At 45.0% G+C, this 19,228-nt stretch overlaps 1 protein-coding gene across 2 annotated transcripts in view; it reads left to right on the top strand.

Annotated features, from left to right (window-relative positions):
- The window catches only part of SLC7A6 (solute carrier family 7 member 6), a 101,784-nt gene extending 83,473 nt beyond the window's left edge, over positions 1 to 18,311 (top strand). For both annotated transcript variants that reach the window (XM_068261444.1, XM_068261445.1), the window contains 5 exons: positions 694 to 797; positions 2,541 to 2,637; positions 8,272 to 8,421; positions 14,828 to 15,011; positions 16,921 to 18,311. In XM_068261444.1, coding sequence (XP_068117545.1) covers positions 694 to 797; positions 2,541 to 2,637; positions 8,272 to 8,421; positions 14,828 to 15,011; positions 16,921 to 17,024 — 639 coding nt within the window. In that variant the 3' untranslated portion in view covers positions 17,025 to 18,311. The remainder of the gene's footprint in view (positions 1 to 693; positions 798 to 2,540; positions 2,638 to 8,271; positions 8,422 to 14,827; positions 15,012 to 16,920) is intronic.
- Positions 18,312 to 19,228: the final 917 nt, after the last annotated feature.

The raw sequence follows: 19,228 nt of genomic DNA, 5'->3' as shown, positions 1-19,228 counted from the left end.
ACCTTTTTAACAGGTTGTTTTTTTTACTAAATTGCTCATTAATTGTTCGGCCAATCCAGCTCGGGATGTTTTTACAAGGAATTTACTTTTGGAGCTTTAAAGAATACTTGTAATTTATTTTGAATTTAATTTTTTTTTATTTTATCGTTCCCCTGGCTACCTGTAATAGCTCCCATAACCTTGTGGAGATTATTATTATTATTATTATTGATTTATAAAGTTCCAACATATTCCGTGGCACTGTACAAAGTAGGAAACCAACAGGGGGTACAAAATAATACTGACAATGGTTTACACCAATATACAACATACAGAGTCCATCTCCTCATGGGGAATTCTCAGTAGTTCCCTTATTTTTCACAAAAGCACTAAAGTGCTATTGCAAATAAAGAAATACCTAAGAATCCCCCATGAGGAGATGGACAAGTGCAACATCTGTCAGATTTTCACTACCTACTGTAAGTGACAGTGACATAGGAAAAAATGTAAGTTATAGTGCATTTTACTCTAGAAAAAATGTACTGTATATTCATGCGCATGCATTCTACATTATATGTTTTTGACGATAGTCCTTTAATGTTTGTATCTTTTTTGTGAGACTGTATAGAACATTTTATACATTAGTGTGTGGAAAACATTTAGCCTGCTCTCTGCGAAAGTGTCTTAACACCGTAATTTGTCTTCTCCCCTCAGACATTTGCCGATATGGTATATGGCATATTCAGTTGGACCATCCCCTTGGCTGTGGCACTTTCCTGTTTTGGTGGGCTTAACTCTTCCATCCTTGCAGCCTCCAGGTTTGGACTGATTTTGCATAGATCACCTGTTAAAATTGAATGTCTTTAAAGCATTTATTTCAAAAAGCATTAGGCCTCGTTCACATCCTATTGCGCTTCCGTGCGCATTTGGAAGCGCGTATGATGTGCTGAAACACAAGAACGGCAGAAGGGCATAGACAGCCCTTCTACCATTCACATCTACTGCGCTGTGCAGCAGTATGATGTGCTATGAAGCGCTTGCGTACTGCTGCTTGCATTTTGCCTGCAAGCGCAGAGCTGATCCCATCACTGCCAATGGATGGGATCAGCAGCGGTGCAGATGGCGTGCGATCGTATGTGCTGTGTTCCGTTCGCACGGCCATCTGCGTTGAAGAGATGTGAGCGAGGCCTTCGTTTAAATCTATCAGTATATCTGCATTGACATAGCAGTGACATGGTTTTAGGCTCAAAAAGCTTTAAAAAGAAACTATGTTTTGAAACTATGCTGCTTTGTCAAAGGAGATGTATTTATGGATGTTAAAAAATATTTTTAAAGTGAGGTTCCTCTCTTGATGATAAGAGCAATCCCCTCCGTTCAGATCCATATCTATATATAGCTGCATATTGAGTGTGACATTGGTCTAGTTGCCAGGCAGCTGTTACCAAATTGAGCACAGCTGACTTCTAATACATTGTAAGACTGTGACAAACAGGATGACTTTGGTTCAGTGAGGATTCACTATATGCAGCCCTCCCATGGCCTTGTTCACTGCAGATCTGTGATGGGGCTATGAATAGCAACGGATTATTGCTATGCTAGCAGCTGATTGCTGGGAATTGTTTTTCGTTACTAATATTAAAAAGTAGATAATAGGTAGCTGGCACTACAGTGTCCTGGTAAGCAGGGTGGTGTGAGGGTTGTGTAACCAGTAGCGAAAGTATGCATTATAAATGGAAAGAGAGGTGAACAGATGGCTCTGGTAGCAAAACTTAATTTGGTGCACAAGAAGTCCATGTGTCAGGTACACATAGGTACAGTGGTTACAAAGTGTGCACTTTCTGGCAGTGTTCTCTCCAGGCTCTTTTAGCCGGGTGCTTTTGGTGAGCACCCAACTGTCATTGGCTCACTTCCTACTCTGCTGTAATCAGAGTTGTGCAGCAAAGAGCCAGCCCTGCATTCTCTGATCTTGCCCCACCCAGGTATTTTTTCATGCCAGCCAAGTGGAAAACATTTCTGTGGAGAACACTGACTGGAGTGGGTGGACGATGGGTGGGTCCTTAGGGTCAGGAAACCTGATGGCCTTTTCATGTGGGGGGCTTAATTGGAGGCTTATGCAGGGGGGCAGGGACACCACCCATGACTATATCCGCTTCTGATGGCTTGCATCATTCAACCTTTCTCCTCTCTGCCCCTCAGATACCAGCTGGGTTACTATAGTTACAGGAAGCCGCATGTGCAGATATCCCATGCATGGCACCATCCAGAGCCGAGGTCCGTTCACTCACTCTAGTACTCTACAAGAGTGAGCGAATGCAAGACTCTCTAACACTGCTACTGCCTGTAGAGCGCGCTCTAGTGGCTGCAACTCTGGAGCCTTGAGTCCGCCAGGAGAAAAGCACGACATAAATATTGTGTCTAGTCAGTATTTAAATGAGTTGGTCGTCTGCAATATCGATGTGCGGAAACGGCAAGTCCTTCCAACAGCGCACGCTACTTTTGTTTGGCATGTGTAATTAACTGTCATTCTCATTGACAATATCTGTTTCTTGTTGTCTCTGCAGGCTGTTCTTTGTTGGAGCGAGAGAAGGACACCTCCCTGATATGTTGTGTTTAATACACCTAGAACGCTTTACACCAGTGACCGCCCTTCTGTTCAATGTGAGGAGTATTCACTTTTATGTCCCCATGTTAATCTGCAGCAATCATATCAATGCTCTTATGAATCATTTCAACTGTGAAAATTTTTCCCAGTGAATAGACAGATTTCTCATAACGATGGGTGAAGGCATAGCTTCCCATCCCAGTAAACAGATCAAATCTATGCTGTCCCAAAACTCATCAGATTGGAAGTCGGCTGTCCCTGACTTAGGGCCATGTCATGTCTGAGTCTAGCCACACACAGGTTGTCAGTATAGCAAGTACATGTCCCATTATAGCAGTCAGGCAGTGATTGATTCTCTACTACACTGCTTACTCAGATATGTGTGTTAGCTTTCAGCAGAGATCTATACAGAATCAATTGAATTACTAGAATTGTATCATCCAGTCCTAGAATTGTATCATCCAGTCCATCTCTGCTACTTCCTCTGCTTGATTGATAGAGATTTACTAACGCGTTTAATCTACTTATATTGCCCACAAGCAATCAGAAGTTGAACTCAGCATATTGGTGTTGATCAGTCTCCAGCAGGAGCAAAGTTACTGGATTAGCTTGAAAAATCAAACCGTGATTGCTGCCTGCTTAAAGACAACTGAGCACAAGAAAATATTTTTTTCTTAAATGCACCTTCTCTTAAAGTGAACCTCCGGACTAAAAATCGACTCAGCAGCACTGAAAAGGCCTGGTGTTTCTTTAACAGATTAACAGCATCAAAACTTTTTTTCTCTTATCCAAGCCTCATTTTTAGCTGCACAGAAGAAAACTGCCCGGGCTTTTTTCCCCTGATGCTGTGCAAAGCATGATGGAATTTCTGATGTTGTTGCTCTCGTTCTGCTGTTTTGGTGCAAATTTTTTCTTTTTTACATTTTGAATTTGACATTTGAAGCCTAGCTGGGAGGGGTTATCAGGACACAGGACAGTTGGAACTGTGTCTCCTGCTCCTTGTCACCTCCTTTCAACCAAAAAGATGGCTGCCCCCATGACAAAGATGGCAGCCCCCATGAATCACAAACATTTGTCTGTTCTTTTAAAACAGGGTGGGTAAAAAAATTATATTACCTATCTATTCTAATTAACATAACTAATGTAACTTAATGACAGTATGTTTGTTTAGGCTGAAGTTCCCCTTTAAGGGAGGTTTGTAATGGATTGTGCAGTTGGGGTGAGCGCAGGGACGGATCTAGGGGGGGGGGCAAGCGGGTCTCTTGCCCCAGGCGCAGTTTGTTGAATTCCTGGGGGGGGGAAGCGGGTCTCTTGCCCCAGGCGCAGTTTGTTGAATTCCTGGGGGGGGGGGGGGGGAAAGCGGGTCTCTTGCCCCAGGCGCAGTTTGTTGAATTCCTGGGGGGGGGGGGGGGAAGCGGGTCTCTTGCCCCAGGCGCAGTTTGTTGAATTCCTGGGGGGGGGGGAAGCGGGTTCCTTGACCCAGGCGCAGTTTGTTGAATTCCTGGGGGGGGGGGGGGGGGGAAAGCGGGTCTCTTGCCCCAGGCGCAGTTTGTTGAATTCTTAAAAAGGCAGCAAAATTTGGATGGGAAATGGCAGTTTAGGCGCCAAAACCTGACCTTGCCCCAGGCGCAACTTGGGGCAACTTGGTCTAGATCCGTCCCTGGGTGAGCGCCACTACATACCTACGAGGGGTGCTGATCATCTGGCCCCCAGTCCGTATGAGATCCACCATCTTCTCTACGGAGAAACTGCATCTACCGCTTTTCCAACTCCCGGCTACTGTATGTGTTGCACACTCCTTACAATGCATCCTGGGAGATGTAGTCCATGGAATGCGACTACAGACATGCAGTTGCTAACAGCTGGGATACACTAGAGCAGCAGTAACCAGCCGCTGTCATGTGCCATAGTTTGTAAATACAGAGGATGATGTTAACTACAGCTGTTCGGCATCATAGTAGCTACAATGAAAACTTTGTGTTTTGTGTGACATGTTGTCTGTCTACAGATAACATTGGCATAATTGTTAGATTGGACCTATAATTGTTGGAGAAACAGTAAGACCACATCTGAGCAGTCTTATGCTGCCCATACACTGTACAATTTTTTTCGAATTTAATTGACTATTCCGTTTGGTCGAATTCTTTTTAAAATTCTTTTTGAGGTATCATACATGAACATTTCGAAAATCTGAAAAAAACGATTCATCTAATAGTATTTTCTTATACAACTTACCATACACTATACTATTTCACAACAATGACCCAGATTTTTCCAACATCTCCAATCACATTTTTATTGAAAAAAACGTAATGATCGTTTGTTTTTTCAGTTTTTACTCTGTTCAATAATTTTGGTCGGATAACCGGGAGAGTCGAACGTTTTTATTGTACCATGTACAGGCACCATAATTGGTTTCACCCAGTTGCCGACCCCCTCTCACATATCCTTAGGAACCCTTCATGGCTGCCTCCCCTCTTTCCGCTATCCTGTTTTTGTCTATTGAGCATGCATGGCACAGTCCAAGGCTCCTAGGCTGCAAGTACTATGGGCACTTCTGCCCACAGCATGAATACCAATGAAAGATGTCAGGTGGGTGGGCTGGACATGAGGGTGAGGGCCACCATGGATGCTCCGTAGGGTGGAGGTTTTCTTTAAGTTTGTAAATATCACCACCTTCTCCCCTAATTTTGTTTTCATATATAAAGCAAATAATGATGCAGAATATCACCTTAATTGGTGAATCTAATAGGTCGGAGTTCCCCAACCCTGTCCTCAAGGCCCACCAACAGTACATGTTTTGCAGAAAACCACAAACATACACAGGTGAGGTAATTAGTGTCTCACTGGAGCGAATTATCTACCTCTGTGGATTTCCACAAAACATACACTGTTGGTGGGCCTTGAGGACAGATTTGGTGAACACTGTGAAAGGTCAATGTAATATTTACAGCAGTGCTCCTGCTGAACATCTTCCAAAAAAATAAAAAATAGGCACATGTGCTTACTAGAGAAAAACCCCAAAGGGAGACTTGCAAGTGAGGCAAAATGAAATGGCAGGATTACCATGTAGTAGCAGCAGCAGTGATGAAGAATCTAAGGAAAGCAGGTAGTAGGCAGTCAGAACAGAGATTCCAAGGATGAGCAAGCTGTTGGAGGTTGCAATTATCTGACTTCAGCATAGACAGAGATAGGAGGTAAGTGTGTTCCAACAGTACACAAGTACCAGCAAGCCGCCCAATGTTGGATCTGGTTGTGGCAAAGCACAGTGCTGGAACTCTGCCACTGCCATTCCATTTGCATTCGCTACATAATTATATATGCAAATGCAAATCATTCGCCTATCTACTTTAAAGAGAATCTGTACTCTAAAATTCTTACAATAAAAAGCATACTATTCTATTCATTATGTTTTCCTGGGCCCCTCTGTGCTGTTTCTGCCACTCCCTGCTGCAATCCTGGCTTGTAATTGCCAGTTTTAGGCAGTGTTTACAAACAAACTAACCAGCTTGTGATAGGCTGAGAGGAGCTCAGTCTGTGACTCACACAGAGCCTGGGGGGGACGTGGAGAGGGTGTGTATAGCTTCTATCCTATCACATGCAGAGCAGCACATTCCTGCCTGAGTGCCTGAGCCCGACAAAGCCGTCAAAGGAAAAAAGATTAGATTATATAACAGTGATAATACAGCCACTGTGCAACTAGGAAAGGCTGCAGTAAGACAGACCACATTAGAACAGGTAGAGGAACTTATAGGATAGAATAAATAAGGCTGAACATTTTGTTACAGAGTCTCTTTAAAGCTTATATTAACATATACTGTTAAAGCAAACCTGGAGGGAAAATATACTGATGAGATAAGCAAATATATCTGTAGACCTAATTCTAACTAGGACGTCCCACATTCTAATTTTGAAAGTTTAAAATCTAGTTTTGAGGATTTGACTGTTTCAGATCCGTGATGGCAGTTTTGAAATGTTTATTCAGCTACCATACAGACAGATCATGACCTACTCAACTCATCTGTTGCACTCAGAAGTGTTTTTCTCAGCCACACAGTGTAGTTATCAATGAAAGTATTACTTTGCAGTTCCAGTATACTGTATAGAAACTGTTATTTAGAACCCTGTATTATTAACCCTTACAGTGAGAGAAAAAAGTAAAAACGGACACAAGCTAGTTCCAGGTAGTGCTGGTGCACTATATACACATGTTTCTGTTATAATGTTATGTGTCATGTCAGGATCATTTTAAGTTCACAGCTGATATTTTTCCACCATCCACTCCGAAAAGGAATAATGATTGTACCTGGTGAATGAGATTGAAAGTTCCAGGAACCGAAAAAGACAAAGAAACCAGGAGTGCCAATATAGTGCAGTATTCTAAAGAATGGGATAACGGGTAAAAGAATGTTACTAACAAAACTAGGTTGCTGAACTGCAACCACTGTAACAGGCATGTGGAGAATTCCATCTCCATGCAGATATATAGGAATCTTCTTCGCAGTATGGTGGGTCACATTTAAAGAAAAAATAAACAAAACCTACTGGATCTAATTTTACAGGAGAGGCCCCTAGCTAAAAGGAACAAACTCAGATAGGTGGGAAGAGGTAAACAGCTGGAAAGCAGTATGAAGAGGAAGCAGAGTGAGAATTATCCAGTTTACTGCATCTAATGCATTTTGCGGTACCTACCTGCTTCTTTAGGACAAAAAGTAGTGTGTGTGTAACTTGAACACTACAGATGTGGAGCACCTTGTGTAAAAAGGAATAGCCAACCCTTAACTTGTCCCTGTTTGATCTCTGTACCTAGTACAGCCTCCCCTAAGCAGTTAAAGGCTTCTGCTGCAGCTGCAATGTAAATCACCATTTATTTCTACATGTACAGTGTAATGCTGTTCTGGGTAGCTGGGTTTATAATAGAAGGCTTATGGTCAATAATGGCAGTCTTGTGACTGGAGGTGTCCTGTCAGCTTGGAAGGAAGTCTGAAGCATAGCAGTAAATGAACTTTATACTCTATGTTCACTTAGGCCTCTTTCAGACGGGCAACTGATGCTCTCCTGCACTGGCTGGGCACTTGATAGTGCTCGGTATTGCCGCTGGACATGCCCCCCCCCCCCCCCCCAAAGAGCCGCAGCTGTGTCGCGGTTCTCTGTTTCTCTGCCGCCGCTTAACATCAACTCTTGACACACAAGCTGCATTAAAATTGCACCAGAATCGGGCTCGTGAGCAGCAGCCAGGAGCATGCAGTTCTCTCTCCTGTCTGAAAGGGGATGTAAAATCTAGTTATAACAAAGAAAAAAGTCAATGAATCTTACTGTGTACATGAGTGACTAATAAGAGCAATAAACCAAAACACATCCACTATCAGTGGGACCCCAGAATGGGATTTTCTCTGAGTGCTCACCCTCATGTCAATGGATATGTTTTTATATTTATTTATATTGTAGGTCAATGGATATGTTTTTATATTTATATTGTAGGTACTGTATTATGTATATCTATACGCTTTATGTATTTTTGTCTGTGTCCTTTAAAATCTGCAACACACATCTTGAACATCAATTGCATTTATTGGCAATGAAAGTAATGCATGCACAACCATTTTTCCAATTAAAATGTACCTTTCTTGTAAAAGGTGGTGGAAGAGCTGACTTATATACTAATACGGTCATGTATTTGATTCCTGCAGTGTGCTGCTACCCTTGTCTACTTGTCGGTGAAAGATGTCTTCCAGCTCATCAATTACTACAGCTTCAGTTACTGGTTCTTTGTTGGACTGTCTATTGCTGGACAAATCTACTTACGCTGGAAGGACCCTGACAGGCCAAGACCCGTTAAGGTGGGGTGATTTTAATATCATCTTTGCCAATCCACAGTATGAATAGTGGAATAACTGAAGTACAGTCTACAGAGATAGTTTCCCAGGACAGCCTGCGAGATTGGTATTGCACGTCTGTCTTAATGTGCATTTTTATAGGGGAGGCATGGCTGCAAATGTTAGAGAGAGGCACAATGTCAAGGCTTGTTAAAGCTAATAAGACTCTACAAAAAAAATATCAACCAGATACTTACCGAAGGAGAGAGAAGGCTCTGGGTCCTATAGAGCAGGGGTCCCCAACCTTTTCCGGCCCGGGGACCACTTACTGACCAAATTTTTTTCCGGGGCCGGGGGGGGGGGGGGCTTATTGCACGCGCGACCTAGTGGACAGTGTCGTGCGCAGCGGGTTACGGGGGGAGGGGCTGGGGTGCTGCGGCATAGCTAGCATAGTTGCCTCAGTATAGGGAGTTTAGTTGGCCCAGTATGGCTAGTATAGTTACCCCAGTGTAGCTAGTATAGTGCCCCAGTATAGCTAGTATTGTGACCAGTATAGCTAGTATAGTCCAGTATGGGTCGGTAGTGCCCTAGTATGGCTAGTAAACTGCCTAGCATGGCTAGTACAGTGCCCAGCATGGCTAGTACAGTGCCCAGCATGGCTAGTACAGTACCCAGCATGGCTAGTACAGTGCTCAGCATGGCTAGTATAGTGCCCGAGCATGGCTAGTATAGTGCCCAGCATGGCTAGTACAGTGTCCAGCATGGCTAGTACAGTGCCCAGCATGGCTAGTACAGTGCCCAGCATGGCTAGTACAGTGTCCAGCATGGCTAGTACAGTGTCCAGCATGGCTAGTATAGTGCCCAGCTATAGCTAGTATAGTGCCCAGCATGGCTAGTATAGTGCCCAGCATGGCTAGTACAGTGCCCAGCATGGCTAGTACAGTGCCCAGCATGGCTAGTACAGTGCCCAGCATGGCTAGTACAGTGCCCAGCATGGCTAGTACAGTGTCCAGCATGGCTAGTACAGTGCCCAGCATGGCTAGTACAGTGCCCAGCATGGCTAGTATAGTGCCCAGCTATAGCTAGTATAGTGCCCAGCATGGCTAGTATAGTGCCCCAGCATGGCTAGTATAGTGCCCCAGCATGGCTAGTATAGTGCCCCAGCATGGCTAGTATAGTGCCCAGTATGGCTAGTATAGTGCCCCAGCATGGCTAGTATAGTGTCCCAGCATGGCTAGTATAGTGTCCCAGCATGGCTAGTATAGTGTCCCAGCATGGCTAGTATAGTGTCCCAGCATGGCTAGTATAGTGCCCCAGTATGGCTAGTATAGTGCCCCAGTATGGCTTGTATAGTGCCCAGCATGGCTAGTATAGTGCCCCAGTATGGCTAGTATAGTGCCCAACATGGCTAGTATAGTGCCCAACATGGCTAGTATAGTGTCCCAGCATGGCTAGTATATAGTGCCCAGCATGGCTAGTATAGTGCCCAGTATGGCTAGTATAGTGCCCCAGCATGGCTAGTATAGTGCCCAGCATGGCTAGTATAGTGCCCAGCATGGCTAGTATAGTGCCCAGCATGGCTAGTACAGTGCCCAGCATGGCTAGTACAGTGCCCAGCATGGCTAGTACAGTGCCCAGCATGGCTAGTACAGTGCCTAGCATGGCTAGTATAGTGCTCAGCTATAGCTAGTACAGTGCCCAGCATGGCTAGTACAGTGCCCAGCATGGCTAGTACAGTGCCCAGCATGGCTAGTATAGTGCTCAGCTATAGCTAGTATAGTGCCCAGCATGGCTAGTATAGTGTCCAAGCATGGCTAGTACAGTGCCCAGCATGGCTAGTATAGTGTCCAGCATGGCTAGTATAGTGCCCAGTATGCGTAGGTGGTGCCCCCGTGGCCGCCGCTTCTGTTACCTTATGAGAGGGCGGGCGGCCGCTTCCGGATTCCCCCAGGCGCCGCTCTCCTTCATGCATGCAGTACTATCTCCTGCTCCTATAACAGCAGCGCGTCTTGCGTCTGATGTAAGGAGGGAAGGAGGCGGGGCAGCGGCGATATGCATCGCCGCTACCATGGGAACTGCTGCCCCACCTCCTTCCCTCCTTACAGCAGACGCAAGACGCGCTGCTGTTATAGGCGGAGATAGTACTTCATGAAGGAGAGCGGCGCCTGGGGGAATCCGGAAGCGGCCGCCCGCTCATAAAGTAACAGAAGCGGCGGCCGCGGGGGGGGAGGGGCAAGATGACAGACCCGCCGCGGCCCAGCTGGAAACTGCCAACGGACCGGCAGTGGGCCGCGGCCCGGTGGTTGGGGACCCCTGCTTAGAGCATTCCTTCTCCTCTCATGGTCTCCTCATTTAAGCAGCGGCTCCCCGTTTGATTCCTCTGCCGCGGGAGGCTTCGGAGGTCTTCAAGAGCCTGAGTGCTCCCGAAGACAAGCGGCTCCATACTGCACGTGCGGGAGCATGCCAGAGCAGGCACAGTACGGAGCCACCTATCTTCGGGAGCACTCGGGCTCTTCAAGATTTCCAAAGCCTCCTTTGGTGGCAGAAAGCAGTATTTGACCAATTGGTTGTATACTGCTACGGAGGAGCCATCACTGGAACATGGGGACTGTGAGAGGTGCGGGAAGGCTCCATAGGGCCCAGAGCCTTCTCTCTCCATAGGTAAGTATCTGGTTCATTTTTTTTCTTTTCAATTCTCATTTACTTTAAAGGGAAGACATGGCTCCACTTGTTATATGGGGACCTTATGTCAGGTCTTGTTGTATCGGAAATAGGGTTGCACTTGCAGTATGGGGAGACAATGACAGCACTTGTGATCTGGCCACATTATTGTGCTACAGGTTATTGGTGCTATATGACATGATGGCAGTATTTGGGGAGACATGAATGCACTTGTATTAAAGAGAATCTGTACTCTAAAATCCTTACAATAAAAAGCATACCATTCTATTCATTATGTTCTCCTGGGCCCCTCTGTGCTGTTTCTGCCACTCCATGCTGCAATCCTGGCTTGTAATTGCCAGTTTTAGGCAGTGTTTACAAACAAAAGACATGGCTTCTAACCAGCATGTGGTAGGCTGAGAGAAGCTCAGTCTGTGACTCATACAGAGGCTGGAGGGAGTGTGGAGGGGGTGTGGAGAGGGTGTGTATCACTTCTGCCCATAACAGCAGAGCAGCACATTCCTGCCTCAGCCGACAAAGCTGACACAGGAAAGATTAGATTATATAACAGAGATAATACAGCCACTGTGCAACTAGGAAAGGCTGCAGTAAGACAGACCACATTAGAACAGGAATAGGAACTTAGATAGAAGAAATAAGGCGGAACATTTTGTTACAGAGTCTCTTTCAGAGATAGACCATTACAAAACTAGTATTAAGGGGGAACATTATGGCTTTACTGTTTGTAGCTGGGACTCAATATAACAGCAGCATTTGGTAAAGGAGAGACATGGATTCACTTGTGTTATAGAGCTGACAATGACAGTACTGCTTATATAAGGAGCATTATGGCGGTATTAGTTATATTTGGGACATGACATAATAGCAGCCTGTGGGCCACATGTATGGAGGGATGACAATATCAGGGTCGTTGCCTTGGTGGGGAGGAGAATGATGGCATAGCTCTATTAATGGAGGAGCAGGGATGTTTTATTCAGGAATCCCCTGCAATCCCAAAAAATCAAATAGGTTTTTTCAAGTCTAATATGTGTCAGAAAGACTCCTCATATATATGTCCAGGTTTTCTTTATGATCTGTGATGCCATGTAAATAAGTAAATAAATAAACCAAATCAAATTCACTGATTCAGAATTAACTAAAAAAGCTGAAACTGAAAATGCCAGGAAGAGAGTACATGTGTAAGCCCAGGTAGCACCAAACCTGTATTAACTATGTTTTATCAGTAGTAGAAAGCTGTCAGTATAGAAGTGTCTACCATTGCTGTAACAGTATTCTGTCTAGCTGAAGGCACTGAAGCGCCTTGGCTTGCTTTTCTGCCTTCCTTCCCTAAGCAGTCTCTTATAGTGAAGGTGGAGCCTGAACCTGCACCTGAGACACTTTAAAGAGGAACTGTAACTGTAAGCCAGAAGATATAGGCCTCAATTCACTAAGCTTAACTCCTGTCTTTAATAACTCTTCTGAGCTGTTTTACAGTTATCACCATGGTGATATAATTGTGATAACTGTAAAACAGCTCAGAAGAGTTATTAAAGACAGGAGTTAAGCTTAGTGAATTGAGGCCATTGTTTCCTTTTCTCTAATAGATCATTGGGGGGAGGGGGATCTGTGTGGCTGATATTGTGGTGAAAGTTCTCCCACATTGTGATGTCATGACCATGATCCTGACAGTCTGCTGTCTGAACCTCACTGCTTTGTGGGAAATAACAGCTTTTTCCAACTGTCAAGCAAGTATCTCCCTCTGTACTTAGAACTCTCAGTAACGAACATTCCGTATAGGTCACCTGACAGAACTATAGATGTCACCACCAGTGATAAATTTCAGAATGTACAGTAAATCAGGGAGAGGAAAGATTTTACAATGGGCAAACACTGACTAAATAATCTATAAATGAATATTGTAAAAATAAGCAGTTTTATTCATTACGTCATTTTTGCTGTTCCTTTTTAACCACTTAATTACCAGCGGTCTCTGCCCCCATAAGGACCAGAGACTGCTGTTACAAAGACGACGGAATCCCAACGAATTGGCGCTGCAATCGCCGTCACCGACGCACGCCAGGATCCTGCTGACAGCCGGCAGAGTCATGTGAGCCGGTCAGGAGCTGCTTTCATTGGCTCCGTGTCTTGACCGTGTCTATCAATGTAAGCCAATGAGGGCGGCTTGCATTGATAGACAAGGCCAGGAGCCAGTGAAATCGGCTCCTAACTCACACAGCTCTGCCGTCATAGAGACAGGCAGAGCCAGTGAACTGTGGCAAAAGACGTCGGGTTTAAGCGGCGCGATGGGCTGGGAGCGACGGAAACGGCAAATGTGCGCTGCGGGCGGTGATTGAAATCTTTGCCCTGCCAGCCAGGAGCCCACCAAAACAGGGCATAGATTTCAATCACCTTGGTACTTAAAGAGGAACTGTCGTGAAAATCTTAAAATTTAAAACACATACAAATAAGAAGTACATTTCTTCCTGAGTAAAATGAGCCATAAGTTACTTTTCTCCTATGGTGCTGTCACTTACAGTAAGTAGTAGAAATCTGACAGAAGCGACAGATTTTGGACTAGCCCATCTACTCATAGGGGGGTTCTTAGGGTTTTCTTTATTTTTAAAAGAACTTAGTGAATGGCAGTTGCTCCGTCCAGCTGCCAAAAAAAGTGTGCAGCGAGCAGGGAAGCTGGCCAGCATCTTTGTATTAATCATTTTCAGGGAATGTCTTTATAAAGAATAAAGGCCATGCTGAGAATCCCCTATGGAGAGATGGACTAGCCCAAAACCTGTCGGTAATGTCAGATATCTACTACCTACTGTAAAGGTGGCCATACACTGGCCCGATTCCCGGCCGTTTCGACAGCAGATTCGATCCTGGGATCGAATCTGCTGCCAATCGTTCGCGGTAAACGCCGCCGACGATCCGATTTCCTCCCGAAATCGGATCGGTCCGTCGATCGCGCCGTGCGGGAAATTACCCTCGATCGCCCGCGGGTAAAGTGCGCGTCGCTAGCGGCGGCCGATCCGATGAAATATACATTACCTGATGCGGGCTCCCGGGCGTCTTCTCCGCATCTTCTCAGCGCTGCACCCGCTCCATCCCGGCGCTTCCTGGGTCACTGCAGTGACCCAGGAAGTTCAAATAGAGGGCGCTCTATTTGAACTTCCTGGTCACGGAGTGACACAGGAAGCGCCGAGATGGAGCAAGAACAGAGCGGTGCAGCGTGGAGAAGATGCCCGGGAGCCAGCGTCAGGTAATGTATGCGCGGGGGGAGGACAGGCGGCAGGAGCAGCTGAACAGATTGTGATCGGTTTCAGGCTGAAATCGATTCACAATCTGTTTGCAGTAAAGGCAGCCATACGATCCCTATCTGATCAGATTCGATCAGATAGGGATCTGTCAGCTGGTCGATCTGATGGCACATCGACCAGTGTATGGCTGCCTTTAGTGACAGCAACATAGGAGAAAAGTAATTTATGGCTCATTTTACTCTGGGAGAAACGTACTTCTTATTTGTATGTGTTTTTAAATTTTAAGATTTTTGCAACAGTTCCTCTTTAAGTAGTTAAGGTCCCATTCCACAGTGCACTAATGTGCTGAGGAGAGTCCACATTATCTTCGTCTGCCCTTACTATGGCAAACCAAACTATCAGTACTATCGTTTATAGTACTTTGATTTATCACTGTTATTTGTTTGCTATTGTGGTATTGTGCTGTAGTCTGAAATGAATGATTATAACAGCGTGTTCTTTCTCTGTCTTTTCAGCTCAGCCTGTTCTATCCAATTACGTTCTGCTTGTGTACGCTCTTCTTGATTGCCGTCCCTTTATACAGTGATACTGTGAACTCTCTCATTGGAATCGGCATTGCCCTTTCTGGTATTCCAGTCTATTTCATGGGGGTTTATCTACCGGAGTCTAAAAGGCCGCCATGCATTGGCAAGCTGTTAGGTAAGCAGTACTGTTGCTGTTATGAGGGGCAGGGTGGCATAGCTACAGAACCATAGGTCCCAGTGCAAATGTACACTCCCTTTTCCCCCTATGAACTGTATATATAACGTACATGTTACCACATCTCATGACCTTCCTTCCAAGGACAGCCATAGTGTGAAGGAAGTGTTAGAACTCAGGCCCGGATTTACATCACAGGAGCCTATAGGCACATATGTTCTGGCACCCTACACTTCACCCTCTTCAAACCTACAAACCCTCGCTGAACTGCACTGCAAATGTGCTTGCTGGCCACTTCTTCCTTACTTCTCCTGCCTGTTGTAGATAGCCACAGGTGTCCCCTTACTGAATGTACCTCTAGCCACCGTAATACTAAGTAGCTACGGGCGCCCCCAGGTATTAGGTTGCTAGAGGTGCCCCGACTGAAGAAAGATGTCGTCAGAGGAATACAGAGATCTGAGTGAGCAACCTCTCATTTATGTTCCACTTAGGACTCTTCATAGGTAAGGAGGAAGGCACTCAAGGAGGGGAGTGCCTTTCCATCATCTTGCGCCTGTAGGCACAAGCCTACAGTGCCTTATGGTGAATCCGGCCCTAAGGACAAGGGAAACTGATAATTACCAGTTATCAACGCACATATAGAGGTGATCATTACCTGGGGAGAGCTGGGATCATGAAAAAAAATTTAAATAATAATTTTAAAGCAAAATATTTATTTAGAAGTCAAAGCTAGCAGCTTAAAAAACAGTTTACAAAAGTGTCTAATCTACAACTCCCCCCAACCCCCCAAAAATAATACCTAGATAAAGCAGACACCTGTACCCACGGCAAGATATCAGCTGTCACTTTGACAGATTCATTTTGTTCATTTCAGTTCATTTTGTGTGATATTGTGTAATCATCGTTTAAAGAAAATTTATTAAATTATGGTTAAAGAAGGCTGGCGAACCATGATGCTTGCTTTGAAAGATGGTAATGACCAATTGCAACGGAAACAATGCTTCTGATTTTCTCTAAAGGCAATGGACTTCAGTGAAAATATTGTTTCATTTGAACGATCATTTGCATCCCTAAATATAGATTGGGGAACGATCGTTCTTCAGCAGATTTCCCCATCTTATCTTTCCCTGGGTACTCAGCTTTATGTTAGGTACACACGTTTTTTTCCGGTTCGATAGATGCGTTCGTTTGATAAATTTCGTCATTTCCGATATTCCTCTCGATCGTTTTAATGCTCGATTTGTGACAGACGTGAATAGAAAAAGCGTAAGATAAGAGAATCGAGTGGAGAATCGAGCAGAAAAAAACGATCGAGTGGAGAATGGAGCGGGAAAAAACGTATCGTGTGTACCCAGCATAAAAGCTAATAGTTGTAGGGGCTGTGAAAAGTTAAAAGCGGTCTCAAGCCTCCAGGTCATACATTGTGCATATAGCGTCACTTTACTTGACTTCCACGTAATCAAGATGAGCAATGTACTAAAGGAGTCATCACATGTCAATATCACTGGGACTAGAACCAACACAGTTAATAGGGCAAACTCAGCAATTTCATATGCTTGGCAATGGTCAGGCTCATCTGGCTTGAGGGATAAGGACAGTCAAGGGTCCCTTGGTAGAGGGATAAGGTTAGAGTGCGTCAAATTGTCCTTCACAGGAATATTAAATAGATCAAAAAGGTGCTAAAGGGTGTGCCCACATTCCAAACAGCACAAATCATGAGCAGTTAGCACACTGATAAAATCACTGACTCACTGCAGTTATATGCATCTTATGCACAGGACTAGCAAGCAGGTGAGGCGCAGACAGATCTTTTGAGGAGGTAAATGGCATGCGGTAACTAAACAGGTAGGTGTTTCTAAGAACATTAAAATTGTTTGCTGACGTTTATTCTACTTCCTCTATCCAATAGGTTTTCTAACAAAGTGGACACAGCTGATATTCAATTGTGTCTTGACGGAGATGGATCCTTTAGATGAGAAACAGGCAGTAGTAAAGTCTGGGAAGCCACTATGATCTGGACATTCAATAGAAGAAAAGGAGCTTTAAACAAGGAGAGACCATCTGACATGAGTGGAGAGAGCTGCTACTGGCTTGGTTTGGCAGAGGTGGACTCCTCTGCCACAGTGGAGATGGACAAGTACATGACCAGGATGGAATAGAACAGTGGTTACACGGAACTCTGCTAAGAACTATCTTGAAAGGTTTCACAATTCCAAATAACTTTAGAAAAATTTCAGGTTATCTGCACTCCTTTTATGTTTGAAGTTTTTAATTTGTTTTTTTCATTTGCAACTCTTTTTTAATTTTTCAACGTAAACATTTTTGCATCCACCAAAAATCTAAGCCTTTATTGCGTTTTTTCATGGATTTTAGAGAAAGAAACAAAAAACTTGAAAGTGAGGCCTTCTCATTTGTGTAAGGTCAGAGAAGTAATTTTTTTTGGTTACTCTTTCATGGGTTTGTGAATGAAGATGTGAATGTTGACATGATCCAAGTGTATCTTCTTTTCCAATAATTTTTCTGACTGGTACGTGCTTGTTCTTTTTTAATAGATCAAGTTTGAATGGTTAATACTTTTTGGTGGTCTCTGTGATGGTGGTTTCGTCATCATGGTTGGTGCCTGTGACTTGATTTGCACTCTCTTAAGGGAGCAATACACTAAGTGGCTTTTAGTAGGTTAGGTAGTCTTGGTTACATTAGCCTGGTCACTCACATGCTGCCTGAGTGGCAACATTCTCCCTCATTAATATTAAAGAAACCGTGAAGTAAGAGATGTATGGAGGCTGCCATATTGATTTCCTTTTAACCACTTGAGGACCCACCCTTTACCCCCCCTTAAGGACCAGCGCTGTGCTGAGTGATCTGTGCTGGGTGGGCTCTGCAGCCCCCAGCACAGATTATGTAGCAGGCAGAGAGATCAGATCACCCCCCTTTTTTCCCCACTAGGGGGATGATGTGCTGGGGGGGTCCGATCTCTCATGCCTGCATGTGGCTGGCGGGGGGGGGGCAGCTCAAAGCCCCCCTCCGCGGCGAAATTCCCCCCTCCCTCTCCTACCTGCTCCCCCCCCCCGGAGATCAGGGCTGCACAGGACGCTATCCGTCCTGTGCAGCCAGTGACGGGACGTCCCCTGTCACATGGCGGCAATCCCCGGCCGCTGATTGGCCGGGGATCGCCGATCTGCCTTACGGCGCTGCTGCGCAGCAGCGCCGTACAAATGTAAACAAAGCGGATTATTTCCGCTTGTGTTTACATTTAGCCTGCGAGCCGCCATCGGCGGCCCGCAGGCTATTCACGGAGCCCCCCGCCGTGATTTGACAGGAAGCAGCCGCTCGCCCGAGCGGCTGCTTCCTGATTAATCAGCCTGCAGCTGGCGACGCAATACTGCGTCGCTGGTCCTGCAGCTGCCACTTTGCCGACGCGCGGTATGAGTGCGCGGTCGGCAAGTGGTTAATCAATAACAGTTGCCTGGCAGTGCTGCTGATCTCTTTGGTTGCAGTAGACATTGAATCACACACTCCTGGAACAGCTAATCTTAGCAGATTCTTGTCAGAAACATTCATCTGCATGCTCGTTCAGGGTCTATGGCTAAGGCCTCTTTTCCATGGACTGTTGATAGGCAGTGAAATGCCTCTCAAACTCTCACAACTGCTTACTGCTGCCTGGTAACTGCTTGTTGCTGCCTGGCATCTGCTCACTGCTGCTTGGTAACTGCTCACTGCTGCCTGGTAACTGCTTGCTGAGCACACCGTTCAACAGTCCGTGGAAAACAGATCTAAATGTATTATGCTGGGTACACATGATGCGTTTTTTCAGTCAATTTTCCGTCCGATCGATTTCCGATTCGATTTTCCGATCGATATTCGATTCTGTTATGTTTTCTTATCTACTTCCATTCACTTCTATGAGAAATCAATCAGAAAATGCTTGAAAATAAGATCGGATATTTCGTAAATTATCTATCGAACCATCTATCTAACACAAAATTGTATGGTGTGTACCTAGCATAGGCGGCAGGGGATCAGCAAGACAGCCAATTTGTATAGTTTAAAATTAATTGAATATGTCAGCCTCCATGTCCCTCTCACCTCAGGTTCTATTTAAACTGTATGTTTGCATTAGCACCTTAGAAGATGGATATGTTCAGTGTATCACATGCTGATACAATGTATAGTTTATCAAATATACCTCATTTTTTATTTTTAATCTTCAAAGCATA

The sequence above is a fragment of the Hyperolius riggenbachi genome, chromosome 11, assembly GCF_040937935.1.
Source record: "Hyperolius riggenbachi isolate aHypRig1 chromosome 11, aHypRig1.pri, whole genome shotgun sequence".
Classification (NCBI taxonomy): Eukaryota; Metazoa; Chordata; class Amphibia; order Anura; family Hyperoliidae; genus Hyperolius; species Hyperolius riggenbachi.
Note: the sequence above shows the minus strand (reverse complement) of the source record. Positions and strands in the feature narration are given on the sequence as shown.